Source organism: Emys orbicularis, chromosome 4, assembly GCF_028017835.1.
Source record: "Emys orbicularis isolate rEmyOrb1 chromosome 4, rEmyOrb1.hap1, whole genome shotgun sequence".
NCBI classification, from domain to species: domain Eukaryota; kingdom Metazoa; phylum Chordata; order Testudines; family Emydidae; genus Emys; species Emys orbicularis.
The window spans coordinates 95429261-95444092 of NC_088686.1; the positions used below are offsets into that span (position 1 = coordinate 95429261).

The window sequence follows — 14832 nt, forward strand, 5'->3', positions numbered from 1 at the left end:
AGGCAATGGAGAAGGCAAACTGGCTCCCTATTCGTGCCTTAAAAAAGGAAACAATGCTTTCCAGCAGGCTCCACTGGAAGGAAAATTATTTTTTAATTAATTTTGATTATTAGATATCTTAAAGTCATCCTGACATCTTGGACTGCCATGTAATTAGAAAAGTGTTTTGTAGGTGCATCTTGAAAGGGTTTAAACAGAGAATCAAAACTGTTTTATATGCTAGAATCACTTACCCTATCCTATTGAAGTTACAATTTATTACAAACTCTGCCGTAAACTATCAAGTAGCTTGCTGTGTTCTGCTAAATAGCTGCTGCCCTAGTGGTGGCTGTACTTCAGCAGTGGACAAAGTGATTCTTTTATCTATAGTTCAATACAATCAGTCACACTTGCACTTTAGTTTGTTTGGCTTCATGCTCATCATTATTAAAATCTTCCAAGTGTGATTGCCACAATCGCAAAATATGTAGTATCAACCTTTAGTAAGGGCTTAGAGTACTTCTGTCAGCTAATGGAGTTATTTCTCTAGCTCAAGTGGTAGAATACTGGGCTTTGTTAATTCAAATGGTGATGACTACCAATATGGAGCACATTATGCAATTGTTATTAAATATATGTGGGACCGGTTTGGGTAGGTTTACTGCCTATAGGGAAAAAATAATCCAAGTTGCTTGTGGGGACTTGTGTCTGACAACTGCATACAGAGGATTCATTTAAGATACACAAATAACATCTGGGAGTTTTTAACTAATACTTTATTTTGACAGATACTAGACTATGTCTGTGGTTTTGGTACTGCTGTGTCAGCTGCCAATAATGTTTGCATTTCCTCATTGCACAAGAAGATTAAAGGATTCAAAGCATACAGGGAAAGAAGGTAACATTCTTCTAAAATGAAGCTATACTTTCTGGAGTGAAACTGCATCTTACGGTGTTCTATTGTGGAAACAATCTTTTGTTTAAAAACTAAAATTGTGTAACACAGTTGTGTGATCGTTAACTAACATTAGAAGCAACAGGATTTAGATTGGTTTAAAAATCATATTCTTGCTTCTCCCACAATTTTAGAATACACCTCTACCCCGATATAACGCGACCCGATATAACATGGACACCTGTCAGTGACAGTTACCGTTGTTGTCAGATTTTCTTAGTAATGAGTCAGGAAACAATAGTTCAGTCTCTATTAAGACTGCACTGCATTGGTTCGTATTTGGAAGGGTTTTTTTTTTTTTTCATTCTTGGCATTCAGAAAAGATCAAAGTTTTCATTTCAAAAAATAGTTGATCGGAAACTGTTTGAATCACCATATTGTCTTCTGACATAACAGAAAGTTTTGTTTGATTAAGGGAAACACTTTTCCACTCACTGTGTAATTAGACTGTGGAGCTCATTGCCACAGGATGACATTGAAACCAAGAATTTAGCCAGACTCAGAGGGGTTGGACATTTTTATAGGGACAGCAAGGAAGATCTAGAGTTGTTATAGTTGATACTAGCACATTTTGGGAGAGATCTAAACCCCATGCTTCAAGGATTAAGATAATCTCTAACTCTAAAGAGTTGGATGAGACCTTCATGGGGACTGATTATCCCACATCTGCCTAGTGAGAGGATGCAAGACAGTGATGGATCAGTGGTCTGTCCAGTTTGGCAAATTATGTTACTAGCTGCCAGTATTGAATACAACACATGGAAGTACTAAACAGATCTCTCATTTGGTTCATTTCTTCAAAGTATTTGCGTATAGTCCATTATGATATGAAGAATCCAGTATTTACAAATAACAAGAGTGCATGTGGGTGTACAGACCAAGGTCTGTCCCAGCACTCTTGATCAGTGCACCCCATCCTGCCAGGCAGGACTATATTTAAAGGCATGACATGGTAGGGGTCTACTACAGACCACCTAACCAGGAAGAAGAGGTGGATGAGGCTTTTTTTAAACAGCAAACAAAGTCTTCCAAAGCACAGGACTTGGTGGTGATGGGGGACTTCAACTACCCAGTCATCTGTTGGGAAAATAACACAGCAGGGCACTGATTATCCAATAAGTTCTTGGAATGTATTGGAGATAATTTTTTATTTCAGAAGGTGGAGAAAGCTACTGGGGAGAGGCTGTTCTAGATTTGATTTTGACAAATAGGGAGGAACTGGCTGAGAATTTGAAAGTGGAAGGCAGCTTGGGTGAAAGTGATCATGAAATGATAGAATTCATGATTCTAAGGAACGGTAGGAGGGAGAACAGCACAGTTCTGGGTCTGGTTCTATACTATATCTTCATCAATGGCATACAGAATACATTTATAAAGTTTGCGGACGATACCAAGCTGGAAGGGTTTGCAAATGCTTTGGAGGATAGGATTATAATTCAAAATGATCTGGACAAACTGGAGAAATGGTCTGAAGTAAATAGGATGAAATTCAATAAGGACAAATGCAAAGTACTCCATTTAGGAAGGAACAATCAGTTGCACACATACAAAATGGGAAATGACTGCCTAGGAAGGAGAAAGGGATCTGGGAGTCATAGTGGACCACAAGCTAAATATGAGTCAACAGTGTAACGCTGTTGCAAAAAAAGCATACATCATTCTGGAATGCATTAGCAGGAGGGTTGTAAGCAAGACACAAGAAGTAATTCTTCCTCTATACTCTACTCTGATTAGGCCTCGACTGGAGTATTGTGTCCAGTTCTGGGCACCACATTTCAGGAAGGACGTGAACAAATTGGAGAGAGTCCAGAGAAGAGCAACAAAAATGAATAAAGGTCTAGAAAATATGACCTATGAGGGAAGATTGAAAATATGGGACATGATAACAGTTTTCAAGTACATAAAAGGTTGTTACAAGGAGGAGGGAGAGTAATTCTTCTTAATCTCTGAGGATAGGACAAGAAGCATTGATTTTAAATTGCAGCATAGAAGGTTTAGGTTGGACCTTAAGAAAAACTTCCTGTCATAAGAACATAAGAACATAAGAAAGGCCGTACTGGGTCAGACCAAAGGTCCATCTAGCCCAGTATCTGTCTACCGACAGTGGCCAATGTCAGGTGCCCCAGAGGGAGTGAACCTAACAGGCAATGATCAAGTGATCTCTCTCCTGCCATCCATCTCCATCCTCTGACGAACAGAGGCTAGGGACACCATTCTTACCCATCCTGGCTAATAGCCATTTATGGACTTAGCCACCATGAATTTATCCAGTCCCCTTTTAAACATTGTTATAGTCCTAGCCTTCACAACCTCCTCAGGTAAGGAGTTCCACAAGTTGACTGTGCGCTGCGTGAAGAAGAACTTCCTTTTATTTGTTTTAAACCTGCTGCCTATTAATTTCTTTTGGTGACCCCTAGTTCTTGTATTATGGGAATAAGTAAATAACTTTTCCTTATCCACTTTCTCAACATCACTCATGATTTTATATACCTCTATCATGTCCCCCCTTAGTCTTCTCTTTTCCAAACTGAAGAGTCCTAGCCTCTTTAATCTTTCCTCATATGGGACCCTCTCTAAACCCTTAATCATTTTAGTTGCTCTTTTCTGAACCTTTTCTAGTGCTAGAATATCTTTTTTGAGGTGAGGAGACCACATCTGTACACAGTATTCGAGATGTGGGCGAACCATGGATTTATATAAGGGCAATAATATATTCTCAGTCTTATTCTCTATCCCCTTTTTAATGATTCCTAACATCCTGTTTGCTTTTTTGACCGCCTCTGCACACTGCGTGGACATCTTTAGAGAACTATCCACGATGACGCCAATATCTTTTTCCTGACTCGTTGTAGCTAAATTAGCCCCCATCATGTTGTATGTATAGTTGGGGTTATTTTTTCCAATGTGCATTACTTTACATTTATCCACATTAAATTTCATTTGCCATTTTGTTGCCCAATCACTTAGTTTTGTGAGATCTTTTTGAAGTTCTTCACAATCTGCTTTGGTCTTAACTATCTTGAGTAGTTTAGTATCATCTGCAAACTTTGCCACCTCACTGTTTACCCCTTTCTCCAGATCATTTATGAATAAATTGAATAGGATAGGTCCTAGGACTGACCCTTGGGGAACACCACTAGTTACCCCTCTCCATTCTGAGAATTTACCATTAATTCCTACCCTTTGTTCCCTGTCCTTTAACCAGTTCTCAATCCATGAAAGGACCTTCCCTTTTATCCCATGACAGCTTAATTTACGTAAGAGCCTTTGGTGAGGGACCTTGTCAAAGGCTTTCTGGAAATCTAAGTACACTATGTCCACCGGATCCCCCTTGTCCACATGTTTGTTGACCCCTTCAAAGAACTCTAATAGATTAGTAAGACACGATTTCCCTTTACAGAAACCATGTTGACTATTGCTCAAGAGTTTATGTTTTTCTATGTGTCTGACAATTTTGTTCTTTACTATTGTTTCAACTAATTTGCCTGGTACCGACGTTAGACTTACCGGTCTGTAATTGCCGGGATCACCCCTAGAGCCCTTTTTAAATATTGGCGTTACATTAGCTAACTTCCAGTCATTGGGTACCGAAGCCGATTTAAAGGACAGGTTACAAACCTTAGTTAATAGTTCCGCAACTTCACATTTGAGTTCTTTCAGAACTCTTGGGTGAATGCCATCTGGTCCCGGTGACTTGTTAATGTTGAGTTTATCAATTAATTCCAAAACCTCCTCTAGTGATACTTCAATCTGTGACAGTTCCTCAGATTTGTCACCTACAAAAGCCAGCTCAGGTTTGGGAATCTCCCTAACATCCTCAGCCGTGAAGACTGAAGCAAAGAATCCATTTAGTTTCTCCGCAATGACTTTATCATCTTTAAGCGCTCCTTTTGTATTTTCATCGTCAAGGGGCCCCACTGGTTGTTTAGCAGGCTTCCTGCTTCTGATGTACTTAAAAAACATTTTGTTATTACCTTTGGAGTTTTTGGCTAGCCGTTCTTCAAACTCCTCTTTGGCTTTTCTTATTACACTCTTGCACTTAAGTTGGCAGTGTTTGTGCTCCTTTCTATTTGCCTCACTAGGATTTGACTTCCACTTTTTAAAGGAAGTCTTTTTATCTCTCACTGCTTCTTTTACATGGTTGTTAAGCCACGGTGGCTCTTTTTTAGTTTTTACTGTTTTTCTTAATTTGGGGTATACATTGAAGTTGAGCCTCTATTATGGTGTCTTTAAAAAGGGCCCACGCAACTTGCAGGGATTTCACTTTAGTCACTGAACCTTTTAACTTTTGTCTAACTAACCCCCTCATTTTTGTATAGTTCCCCCTTTTGAAATTAAAGGCCACAGTGTTGGGCAGTTGAGGTGTTCTTCCCACCACAGGGATGTTGAATGCTATTGTATTATGGTCACTATTTCCAAGCGGTCCCGCTATAGTTACCTCTTGGACCAGCTCCTGCGCTCCACTCAGGATTAAATCTAGAGTCGCCTCTCCCCTTGTGGGTTCCCGTACTAGCTGCTCCATGAAGCAGTCATTTAAAGTATCGAGAAATTTTATCTCTGCATTTCGTCCTGAAGTGAAATGTTCCCAGTCAATATGGGGATAATTGAAATCCCCCACTATTATTGGGTTCTTAATTTTGATAGCCTCTCTAATTTCCCTTAGCATTTCATCATCACTATTACTGTCCTGGTCAGGTGGTCGATAATAGATCCCTAATGTTATATTTTTACTAGAGCATGAAATTTCTATCCATAGAGACTCTATGGAACCTGTGGATTCGCTTAAGATTTTTACTTCATTTGAATCTACACTTTCTTTAACATATAGTGCCACTCCTCCCCCTGCACGGCCTGTTCTGTCCTTCCGATATATTTTGTACCCCGGAATGATTGTGTCCCATTGATTGCTCTCAGTCCACCAGGTTTCTGTGATGCCTATTATAGCTATATCCTCCTTTATCACAAGGCACTCTAGTTCACCCATCTTATTATTTAGACTTCTGGCATTTGTGTACAAGCACTTTAAAAACTTGTCCCTGTTTATTAGCCTGCCTTTTTCTGATGTGCCAGATTCTTTTTTATGTGGCTGTTTATCATTTGATCCGGCCCTTACATTATACTTTTCAGTCCTCTGCTCCTGACTATAACCTGGAGATTCTCTATCATCAGACTCTCCCCTAAGAGAAGTCTGTGTCCGATCCACACGCTCCTCTGCAGCAGTCGGCTTTCCCCCATCTCCTAGTTTAAAAACTGCTCTACAACTTTTTTAATGTTTAGTGCCAGCAGTCTGGTTCCACTGTCAGGATGGTTAAGCACTGGAATAAATTGCCTAGGGAGGTTGTGGAATCTCCATCATTGGAGATTTTTAAGAGCAGGTTAGACAAACACCTGTCAGGAATGGTCTAGATAATTAGTCCTGCCACGAGTACAGGGGACTGGACTAGATGACCTCTCGAGGGCCCTTCCAGTTCTATGATTCTATGTAGATTCTGATTCTGCAAGTCCTCTGCATGCATAACTGCCACAATTTTAAATTAAAATTACAAGTTGTTAATTTAATGTTCTGTTTCAGATGTGAGACACAGAAAAGTCAGGAAATTCCCACAAAACAACCATAACTCTGTTCATTACACATATGTTTAAGGCATTTAAGTTAATGCAAATATGTGCAAGTTTCTTAGGTTGCTAACTAGTGTTAACAGGATAGAACCTGATTTGACACTATTTTCCCCATTCTCCTGGATTTGCATGTAGCCATCAAGTTGTTGAAAAATCTACAAGCTGAAGGATCAGGTTTTGATTTCAGTTAAAACACTTCTATTCTGAAACACCATTTTTTTTTTCAGTTATATCTGATAAGTGAATGAAACACTGCTGAACAAAATAGGCAAAGCTTTTCTTTTCAGTTTGATTAGTATAAATCAGTTTCAGAGTACTTATATTGATACAGGTTGCACAAAGGTTAACTCCTAGGGAAAACTCTATTTCAGCACTGCCCAAATGTACTTTGGGGACAGGGCCGGCTCTAGGATTTTTGCCGCCCAAGGCAAAAACAATTTTGGCCGCCCCCCACCCCCGTTTTTTAATTACCCCACCCCCGGCCCTGCCTCAACTCCGCCCCTTCCCTGCCTCCTCCCCCCAGGCTCTCAAACCTGGGAGGGAGGGGGAGATCCCGAGCGGCCGCGGCGCGGGCGCCGCTTCTCCCCCTCCCTTCCAGGCTCTCAAGCCTGGGAGGGAGGGGGAGCAGCGGCTGTTTCGCGCGCCGGGGCCGCTCGGGATCTCCCCCTCCCTCCCAGGTTTGAGAGCCTGGAAGGGAGGGGGAGATCCCGAGCGGCCGCGGCGCGCGAAACAGCTGATTCGCGCGCCACTGCTCCCCGTCCCTCCCAGGCTTGAGAGCCTGGGAGGGAGGGCGAGTAGCGGCACGCGAGCGGCAGCAGCAGCGGAGGTGAGCTAGGGCGGCCGGGGCACATTTTTAGGGGCGGCATTCTGGCGCCGCCCATGCCGCCCCTAAAAATGTGCCGCCCCAAGCACCAGCTTGTTTTGCTGGTGCCTAGAGCCGGCCCTGTTTGGGGATCTCCCCCCACCCCGCCCCCCATATTCTTCTTAAGGCTAGTCCCTTTCTCCATGCTGTAAAAATGTGATAATCTTAAATGCCGTAACTCCTTCTAACTTGATAAAATAATGACAAGAAAATTCATTTTAAGATAAGTGATTCCCCAAATTGTTCAGGCATAGTATTAAAGGCAGCAGCAATTAATATGAGTGATACTGTCAGTCTTTTGGAATTGTCACTGAGCAAAATACTTTGAGATACCATTGCAATGCCCAACAGTAACTATTAAGGGAAAAATTCCTGAGTGATGGGATAATCGATACCAGTGGTGGGCAACCTGCAGCCTGTCAGAGTAATCTGCTGGCGGGCTGCCAGACAGTTTGTTTACATTTGCACGGCCACCCGCAGCTCCCAGTGGCCGCGGTTCGCCGTTCCCGGCCAATGGGAGCTGCGGGAAGTGGTGGCCAGTATGTCCCTGTGGCCCGCACCACTTCCCACAGCTCCCATTGGCCGGGAACGGCGAACCGCGACCTCTGGGAGCTGCGGGCGGCCATGCAAATGAAAATAAACTGACTGGTGGCCTGCCAGCGGATTACCCTGATGGGCCACAGGTTGCCCACCACTGATCTATGCAAATGAATTGTCTAACAAGTACATATCTACTTTGTGACTGAATAACTTTATCCTGAGTCTTGTCTCTCTCTCTTTGTGAGCAAGTGGACTTAGTTTGTAAGAATGCTCTTCCTGCTTTCATTAACACCCTTGCACACTGGAGAGTTCTTTTTAATTAACCCTCTAGTCATTTCACTTAGCAAAACCGTCTACTTACTTATACTAGAAGTTAATTTAAAATATTTCAGTTGCACAGAAAAGCAGGTCAGAAGATTTCTGTTGTTCAAAGATGAGTTCTCTATTACAAATTATAGCAAAGACAGGCTAAAACTTGAGCCCAGAAGAAACCTGATGAGAAAATGCATTCCAGTATCTTTAAGTCTGCTATAACTTCACTAACTCTTCTGGAATTAGAACTAGGGGAGTGAGTTTATTTTCTGAGGCTCCTAACCAGCTTCTAAAAATGGCAAAAATAAAGAAAAGATGAGTTGTTAAAAACTCTGCCTAATCAAAGATGATGTCAGCAAGAACCCCATCATGAACCTAATGACCATAGAGCAGCATTTATTTAAAAGGTATAAAAATAATGTATTGCCCTTTTTGTTTAAAACTTCAATCTACCCTTAAATGCTGTTCCTAAATAGTGTGATATTAAGAATAAATTAATGGAATTTGTCCACTGTGCTGATGGAAACCCAATTTCTAAAACAAAGACTAGAATTCAGATACCAGAATGTGTGAAAAGGAATGTATGCCTAGGATTCTTACTGGAACATATCAAAGGAGGTAACCCTTAGGCTTTTTCAAGATGTGGATACTGGATCTTGCTCAGTCTGGGTCTGCTTAGAAGTCCATCTTAAAGTAATTGAATATTACAAGGAACCTTAGGATTCCCAGGCACTCCCACACTCCAGCAGGGTCAATACCACAGCTGTGGTCACTTGCATTTCAGACAGCAGGCATGAGGACCAAATTCTAAAAAGTTGCTATGAGAAAATCTGAAACTATTTACAAGGGACAGAAAATATTTCAATTTGAATGTGGAACAGGCAGAAAGAGAACTGTTGTGTTGGCAGCAAAGAGAATGATTCAGGAAGAGGCCTTGAAGTCTCCTTTTATATTTGGTAAAACGGGAAAAAAACAGAGAGATTTTTTTCTTTGGGGATTTTAAAGAGCTCCAGAGTTTTTTGTAAGAATACCAGAACTATCCCCCTAATTTAACTGTTTTAAAATAATTTATTTTTTGTTAGTGTTTACATCGGAAAAAGAAGCCAATTTGTTTATTGGACGACATCTTCTGTATAACAGATTTGATTTTGAAGTATTTACCCCTGGTAATCTAGAAAGAGAATGCTATGAGGAGCAATGCAATTATGAAGAGGCAAGAGAAATTTTTGAAGACCCTGATAAAACGGTAATTGCTTTGATTTAGTTTAAAATACTGGGTGGCCATCAGTAGATGGTTATTATAAACTACTGTAGCCCTTCAGAAGAGATCACTTAAAATAGGAGTTCTGCCATTATTATTTATATTACAGTAGAACCAGAAGCCCCAATCAGATGGGGCCCATTGTGTTAGGAATGCAGTGAACACACACAAATTCAAGGTACGTGTCCCATAAAGCTTGCAGGCAAAGGCTATGATTCTGCGAATACTTACAAACATAAGTGGGACTTCAGTAGGACTACACACAAAAGTAAAGCTAGGCACATGCGTAAGTGTCTTCAGAACTGGGAACTTTTTGGGGGGAAAAAGTGACCTGGGAAGGGGATAAAAATCACACAAATAATTTTGTGTATTTTATACTTTTAAAAAATGTATATATAAAGTGCCAACTATTTCTATCTCCCCTCACTCATTAATTGGCTGGTTTTATATACAAGTTACAGCAAAGGGGAATCTTGAGAAGAGGGCAGTGGTGACCTTGTGGATCAGTTAAGTGTGAGTGTTCCATGGATAAGGAGTAACTTGGAAGATGCTACTGTATAGTGAAAAAAAAACTTTGGCAGGAGCAGGAAAAGGGGTGCAAGCCTTTCACCCCTCTCCCCCTACTCCCCAGGAAGGAGCAAGACGCAGATGAGAGCAGTACTTGCAATCCTCCAAACAACTAGTGCTGCCTGTAGTGCAAATCTCTCCAGGGCCCCTGCCATCCTCTGCACTCAGTTGCAGAAGGAGCAAGCAGTGCACCCTCTCCCAGGAGGATGGAGCTGCTACTGGAGTTTGCATTCCCTAGGAGTCTCCCAGGAGGAATTTTACATGACTACATCATATTTTCCCTGGAGGCTTCTGCTGCACAGTGGCTTCTTCCTCCTGCCCTGCCCCCAACCCCACACCTTTTCCAATGTGGGTTGTGGCTTAGTCTCAGTCTTAACTATAGGATTAAATTTTATACAGTGCATTACTGTCTTTAGTCATAAAATATTGTCTTATATGCATCATATTATTAACCTATGGAACTCACTGTTCAAGGATATTATTGAGGCAAGTAGCTTTGTAAGATCAGACACTTGCATGAATAGCATTGGAATTTACACTAACTAGGATAAATTATAAGCACCACCAATCTCCATTGTCAGTCTAAGCTAATTACTAAGTGGTATCAAGAAGAAATTTCTCTACATGATATAGTATTGCAATTTAGAGGTGTTCTTGGTTTGTCTTTTTCCTTTTCTTTTAAACAGTTGGCATTTCTTTCTATCGGTTTAAGTGGACCATTGGTTTGTTCTAGTATGGCAGTTTTTTATGATGTTATACCTGAATATACAAGTGGAATTTCAGCCCTGGGGTAAGCAGGGGCAACTTTTGACTTCAGTGGGAGTTGTGCTCATTTATGCCATGTCTGAATTCTGCCCACAATCTCTTATTTAAGTTATACATCACATATAGGCTTGAACTATTTAAAAAAACATTTTTATTTTCATAGATGACTTTTTGGAAAGAATATTCCATTAAGGGACCCAGCACAAAATTCGGTAAGTCAAGATCAGAGCTTATCTCGTTTCTCTCCATTACATTGCAAATATTGCTCCCCTCACACACACTCTAGACCCCCCCCTCCCCCCAAATATGTTGCAATTTATGTTGTCATCTGGTCATAACTAAGTATTCAGCTGGCACAGTTATAATCCTTGATTACTGTCTTTTTATATTTTTTGTGCATTTTCTTTTTATATACTGAAATGTATATTATATAGTATCTAATATATTTGTGAAGTTTGGGGAGTTGGAAGACTTTGGCCCTTTACTATTGCATATTGAAATATGCATTCTGCTATCCATTTCCTTGTATGTATTAGACAATATAGAAACTTTGCAACTATAATTCTGCTGCTTCCTACTTCTGTTTTTATTTTGTACTGCAATAGTTTATAGAGGCCCCAGTTAGGATCAGGACCTCACTGTGGTAGGTGCTATACAGATAGAGTGAAAGTCAGGATCTGCTCTGAAGGACTTAATCTGATGAAAGATGCAATAAGTGTGTGAAATAACAATTGGTGGGGATGGATTGGTGGAGAATCTCAAAAACATGCATATATAAATGATCTAGGAGAGGAATATTTGTTAACTTTTGCTTTTGGTTGGGGTGGGCATTAAAGTGCTGGATTGATGTGATGGCTTGTCATGTGAGAAGACTAATAGAAAGGAACTACTACTATTAATCTTACTATAACATCTCTCTCAAATCTTCAAAAAGAGAGAAGGCCACCACTGATGAAGCATTGTTAATAATGCTATAGTGTTAGTCAACTGGAAATAATTACTGATTTCTGTTCAGATGGTGAAGCTACACAAAAAATTGATGTTACAGGACTTCTGACTGGCCTAGTTGCTACTGGAGTTCTGTTGGTTTTAACTGGATTACTTATTTATTATTTCTGGAAAAACAGATGCAAAGCAAGACAACCACCCGGGTAAGGAATTGAGAATAATATTTCACTTTACTTTCATAGAAAAAACTTTAGTAATATAGGTGGAATTTTCAAAATCATTCTGCTCTCAGTGAAGTGAATGGAAATTTTACTATTGACTTCAGTGGAGACAGAGTTAGGTCACTACTAAATGCTGTTGAAAATATCATTCTTAGAGTTAAGGTTCTACAAGATTGTAACTATAAATCACAAGAAAATATATAAAACAAATGACTTTTGTATGGGTCACAGATCCTGTTAAACAATATTTTGCTGGGCCCCAAAATCTTTACCAAGAAAAATGGTTTCAGCATGAGGGAGCCCTGAGCCAGATCTGGTTTTTGAAACCTGCAATGGAGGAGTGTGAACTGGTTTTAAGAATAGTTTTAGATATTAGGATTTGTAACTGCTGGAGAAATTGAATTGTGCTAGAGGAAGTATGAGTGGACTTAACTTTTTCCAAAGAATTAGCTTGCTGAGGATCCACAGATTCCTCAAGACAGCCATTCTGTGAGCTTCACAATGGAAACTACTATTGTAATACAGTGGAATCTCCTTAATTGGCACAGTTAGTAACTAGTATGTTTATCTGAGATTCATGAGAATATTTTGTGCTGTGATAAATATAATATGCTGTAAAGCAGGAGATACATAGCAATAAATGTATGCTTGCAAGCATAAATTCACACCAGTAAACAATGTGAAAGGCTTACAGATGGCACTAAGTATGCCATTTGTCCATCACTGAATTGAAATACTTGTGTTAGGCAACTGTATTAAAAAAGTTAAGTGGACTCTGAATAGCTAAAGGAGGGAAAAAGGTAAATCAGATTTTAGTTTACACAATCTCACTTGTGGACTAAATGATATGTAATAGAGCTTTCAGACTTCAAAAACTTGTTTGGCCAGCTTGTTAGTATAAATCTCCTCTCCAATTTTCTTTCTGTTTTTAAAATCTATGGCAATTTTGGTTACTTTCCTTTCAACTGCATCATTTTTTTAAAATACACACAATTATTTACTAAGAAGTAAACTGAATGCATTTTTAATTGAAAATACACCTTTAAACCTACAATTATCAAGTATAGTGCTATTGGATATCTGCTCCTCTAGAGTTGTTGTAGGTACAAGACTTCACCATGAACCAAATGCGTATCCATTTGCAGTATAAGCATGTGTTCTTGATTCTATACAGGGTGATGAAAGGATGAAACCATAAAGTCTGATTGATTTTTTTCCCCCAGGGTTATGTACACCATCAAAGTATAATCTGTGATACTACCCACACTAAGACTCCCCTTATGCCTAAAAGCTTTACCACTATCATTTGAAGCACCCATAAACTCCACAGAACATTGAGTATTTAAGAAACAAATATGCTATTTTATTAATATTCTATTATTACTTATGATTATGGAATATGATTTAAAAACTAGACTGTGTACTAGTACTTGAAACACTAAACTTGAGATCAGCTATATAAGTAATCAGCACTTAATGATCTTAAAGAAGAGCGCTTGTCAGTTCTTGTAAACAGCACTTTTTTTTTTTTTTTTTTTTCCCCCCACATGCACACTGTGGCATACACGGAAATATCCCAGTGATCTAAAGTGCAGAAAACTGCACTGAATTTTGATTATATATTAAATAAAAGGAAGAGTGTACATAAAAATGACAGTAAATTGAGTTACACTATTTACAACAGTAAATATTATTGCAACTTAAATATCTATTGAGATAGAAAAAGCTGATTTGTAACTACTTGTGTTGGAATCCTTTAAGGGCCTCTTCTCTACCTGTTAAAAGCAAATCCTGTTTGACTTCCATAAGCATAGAAGCCCCTCTTCTAGTGAAGGAGGCACAATTCTGCAACTCAAAGGAGGGGTGGACCTTTGCATAGTTCTGCTGGGATAGGGAGCTGAAGTAATCTGGAGGATCCACTGCTACATAGATTCTCTAGCTCTCCTCCTCTCTCTACTCCTCTCAACCTCACAAGTATGAATGGGCAACAGAGTTACAGAAGCTACTCCAGCCATTGCCGTGAAGTAACTGTCATAGTGGGTCCTAGAGGAGGATTCTGCCCCATCCTTGTCTCTGTGAATTTCTGCAGCACTTAACTGTGTTCCTCAGCCTAGGTTCTGGGGATACCCATTTGGCCCATGCTATTTAAGATTATTAAAAATGTACTTGCTTTGGCAAAAGGCTATGTAATCCTCTCCTTCATATATAAAAATGAAAATGTCATTCATAATACTTTTTAACTCTGTTTAGGTACTCAGACAGTGTAAGAAGTAGAAGACATTCATCTATCATCTTCAGAAGACATGAAGAGGTTTCTTTAAATCCACTCCCTCTAAGAACAGATGATGAATCAGGACTGCCAACTTATGAAGAAGCTGTGACATTAGGTGGAAAATACGATGTCCCACCACCACCATATCCGGGGCCTGCAAAAGGGTTTAAGATGTTTAAAAAGTCTATGTCACTTCCTGCCCCATAGTCCCAAACTTGACTCTGGAGGAGTGGGGAATTAATCTTCATTGGAAGATGTACATTTGAAAAGGGGCAGTACCTTGCAGGACATTTTTCACAAATGTGAAAGACTTACAGCTCTTCTGCATAGCTAGGAGCAAGTGAATTATTTCATAATGGAAATGAAGTTATTGTTTTGAAAAAGTTTGATGTATTTTTCCAGCATGAAACTTGTTTATACAGGTTTTTGGTGCTAGAACTGAACCGTGCATAAAGGTACTAAACTTTGAGCTCCCATGCATTTTGAGCCAAGTATCAAACTATTGATATTCCCTTACTAGTTTTATTTACT

At 39.7% G+C, this 14832-nt stretch overlaps 1 protein-coding gene across 1 annotated transcript; it reads left to right on the top strand.

Moving 5' to 3' along the window:
* Positions 1–777: 777 nt before the first annotated feature.
* PRRG4 (proline rich and Gla domain 4) lies at positions 778–14508 on the top strand. The gene is made up of 5 exons (XM_065404430.1): positions 778–877; positions 9350–9513; positions 11024–11072; positions 11876–12011; positions 14280–14508. Exons 1-5 carry the CDS (start codon positions 778–780, stop codon positions 14506–14508), a joined length of 678 nt encoding a protein of 225 aa, XP_065260502.1.
* The last annotated feature ends 324 nt before the right edge of the window (positions 14509–14832 follow it).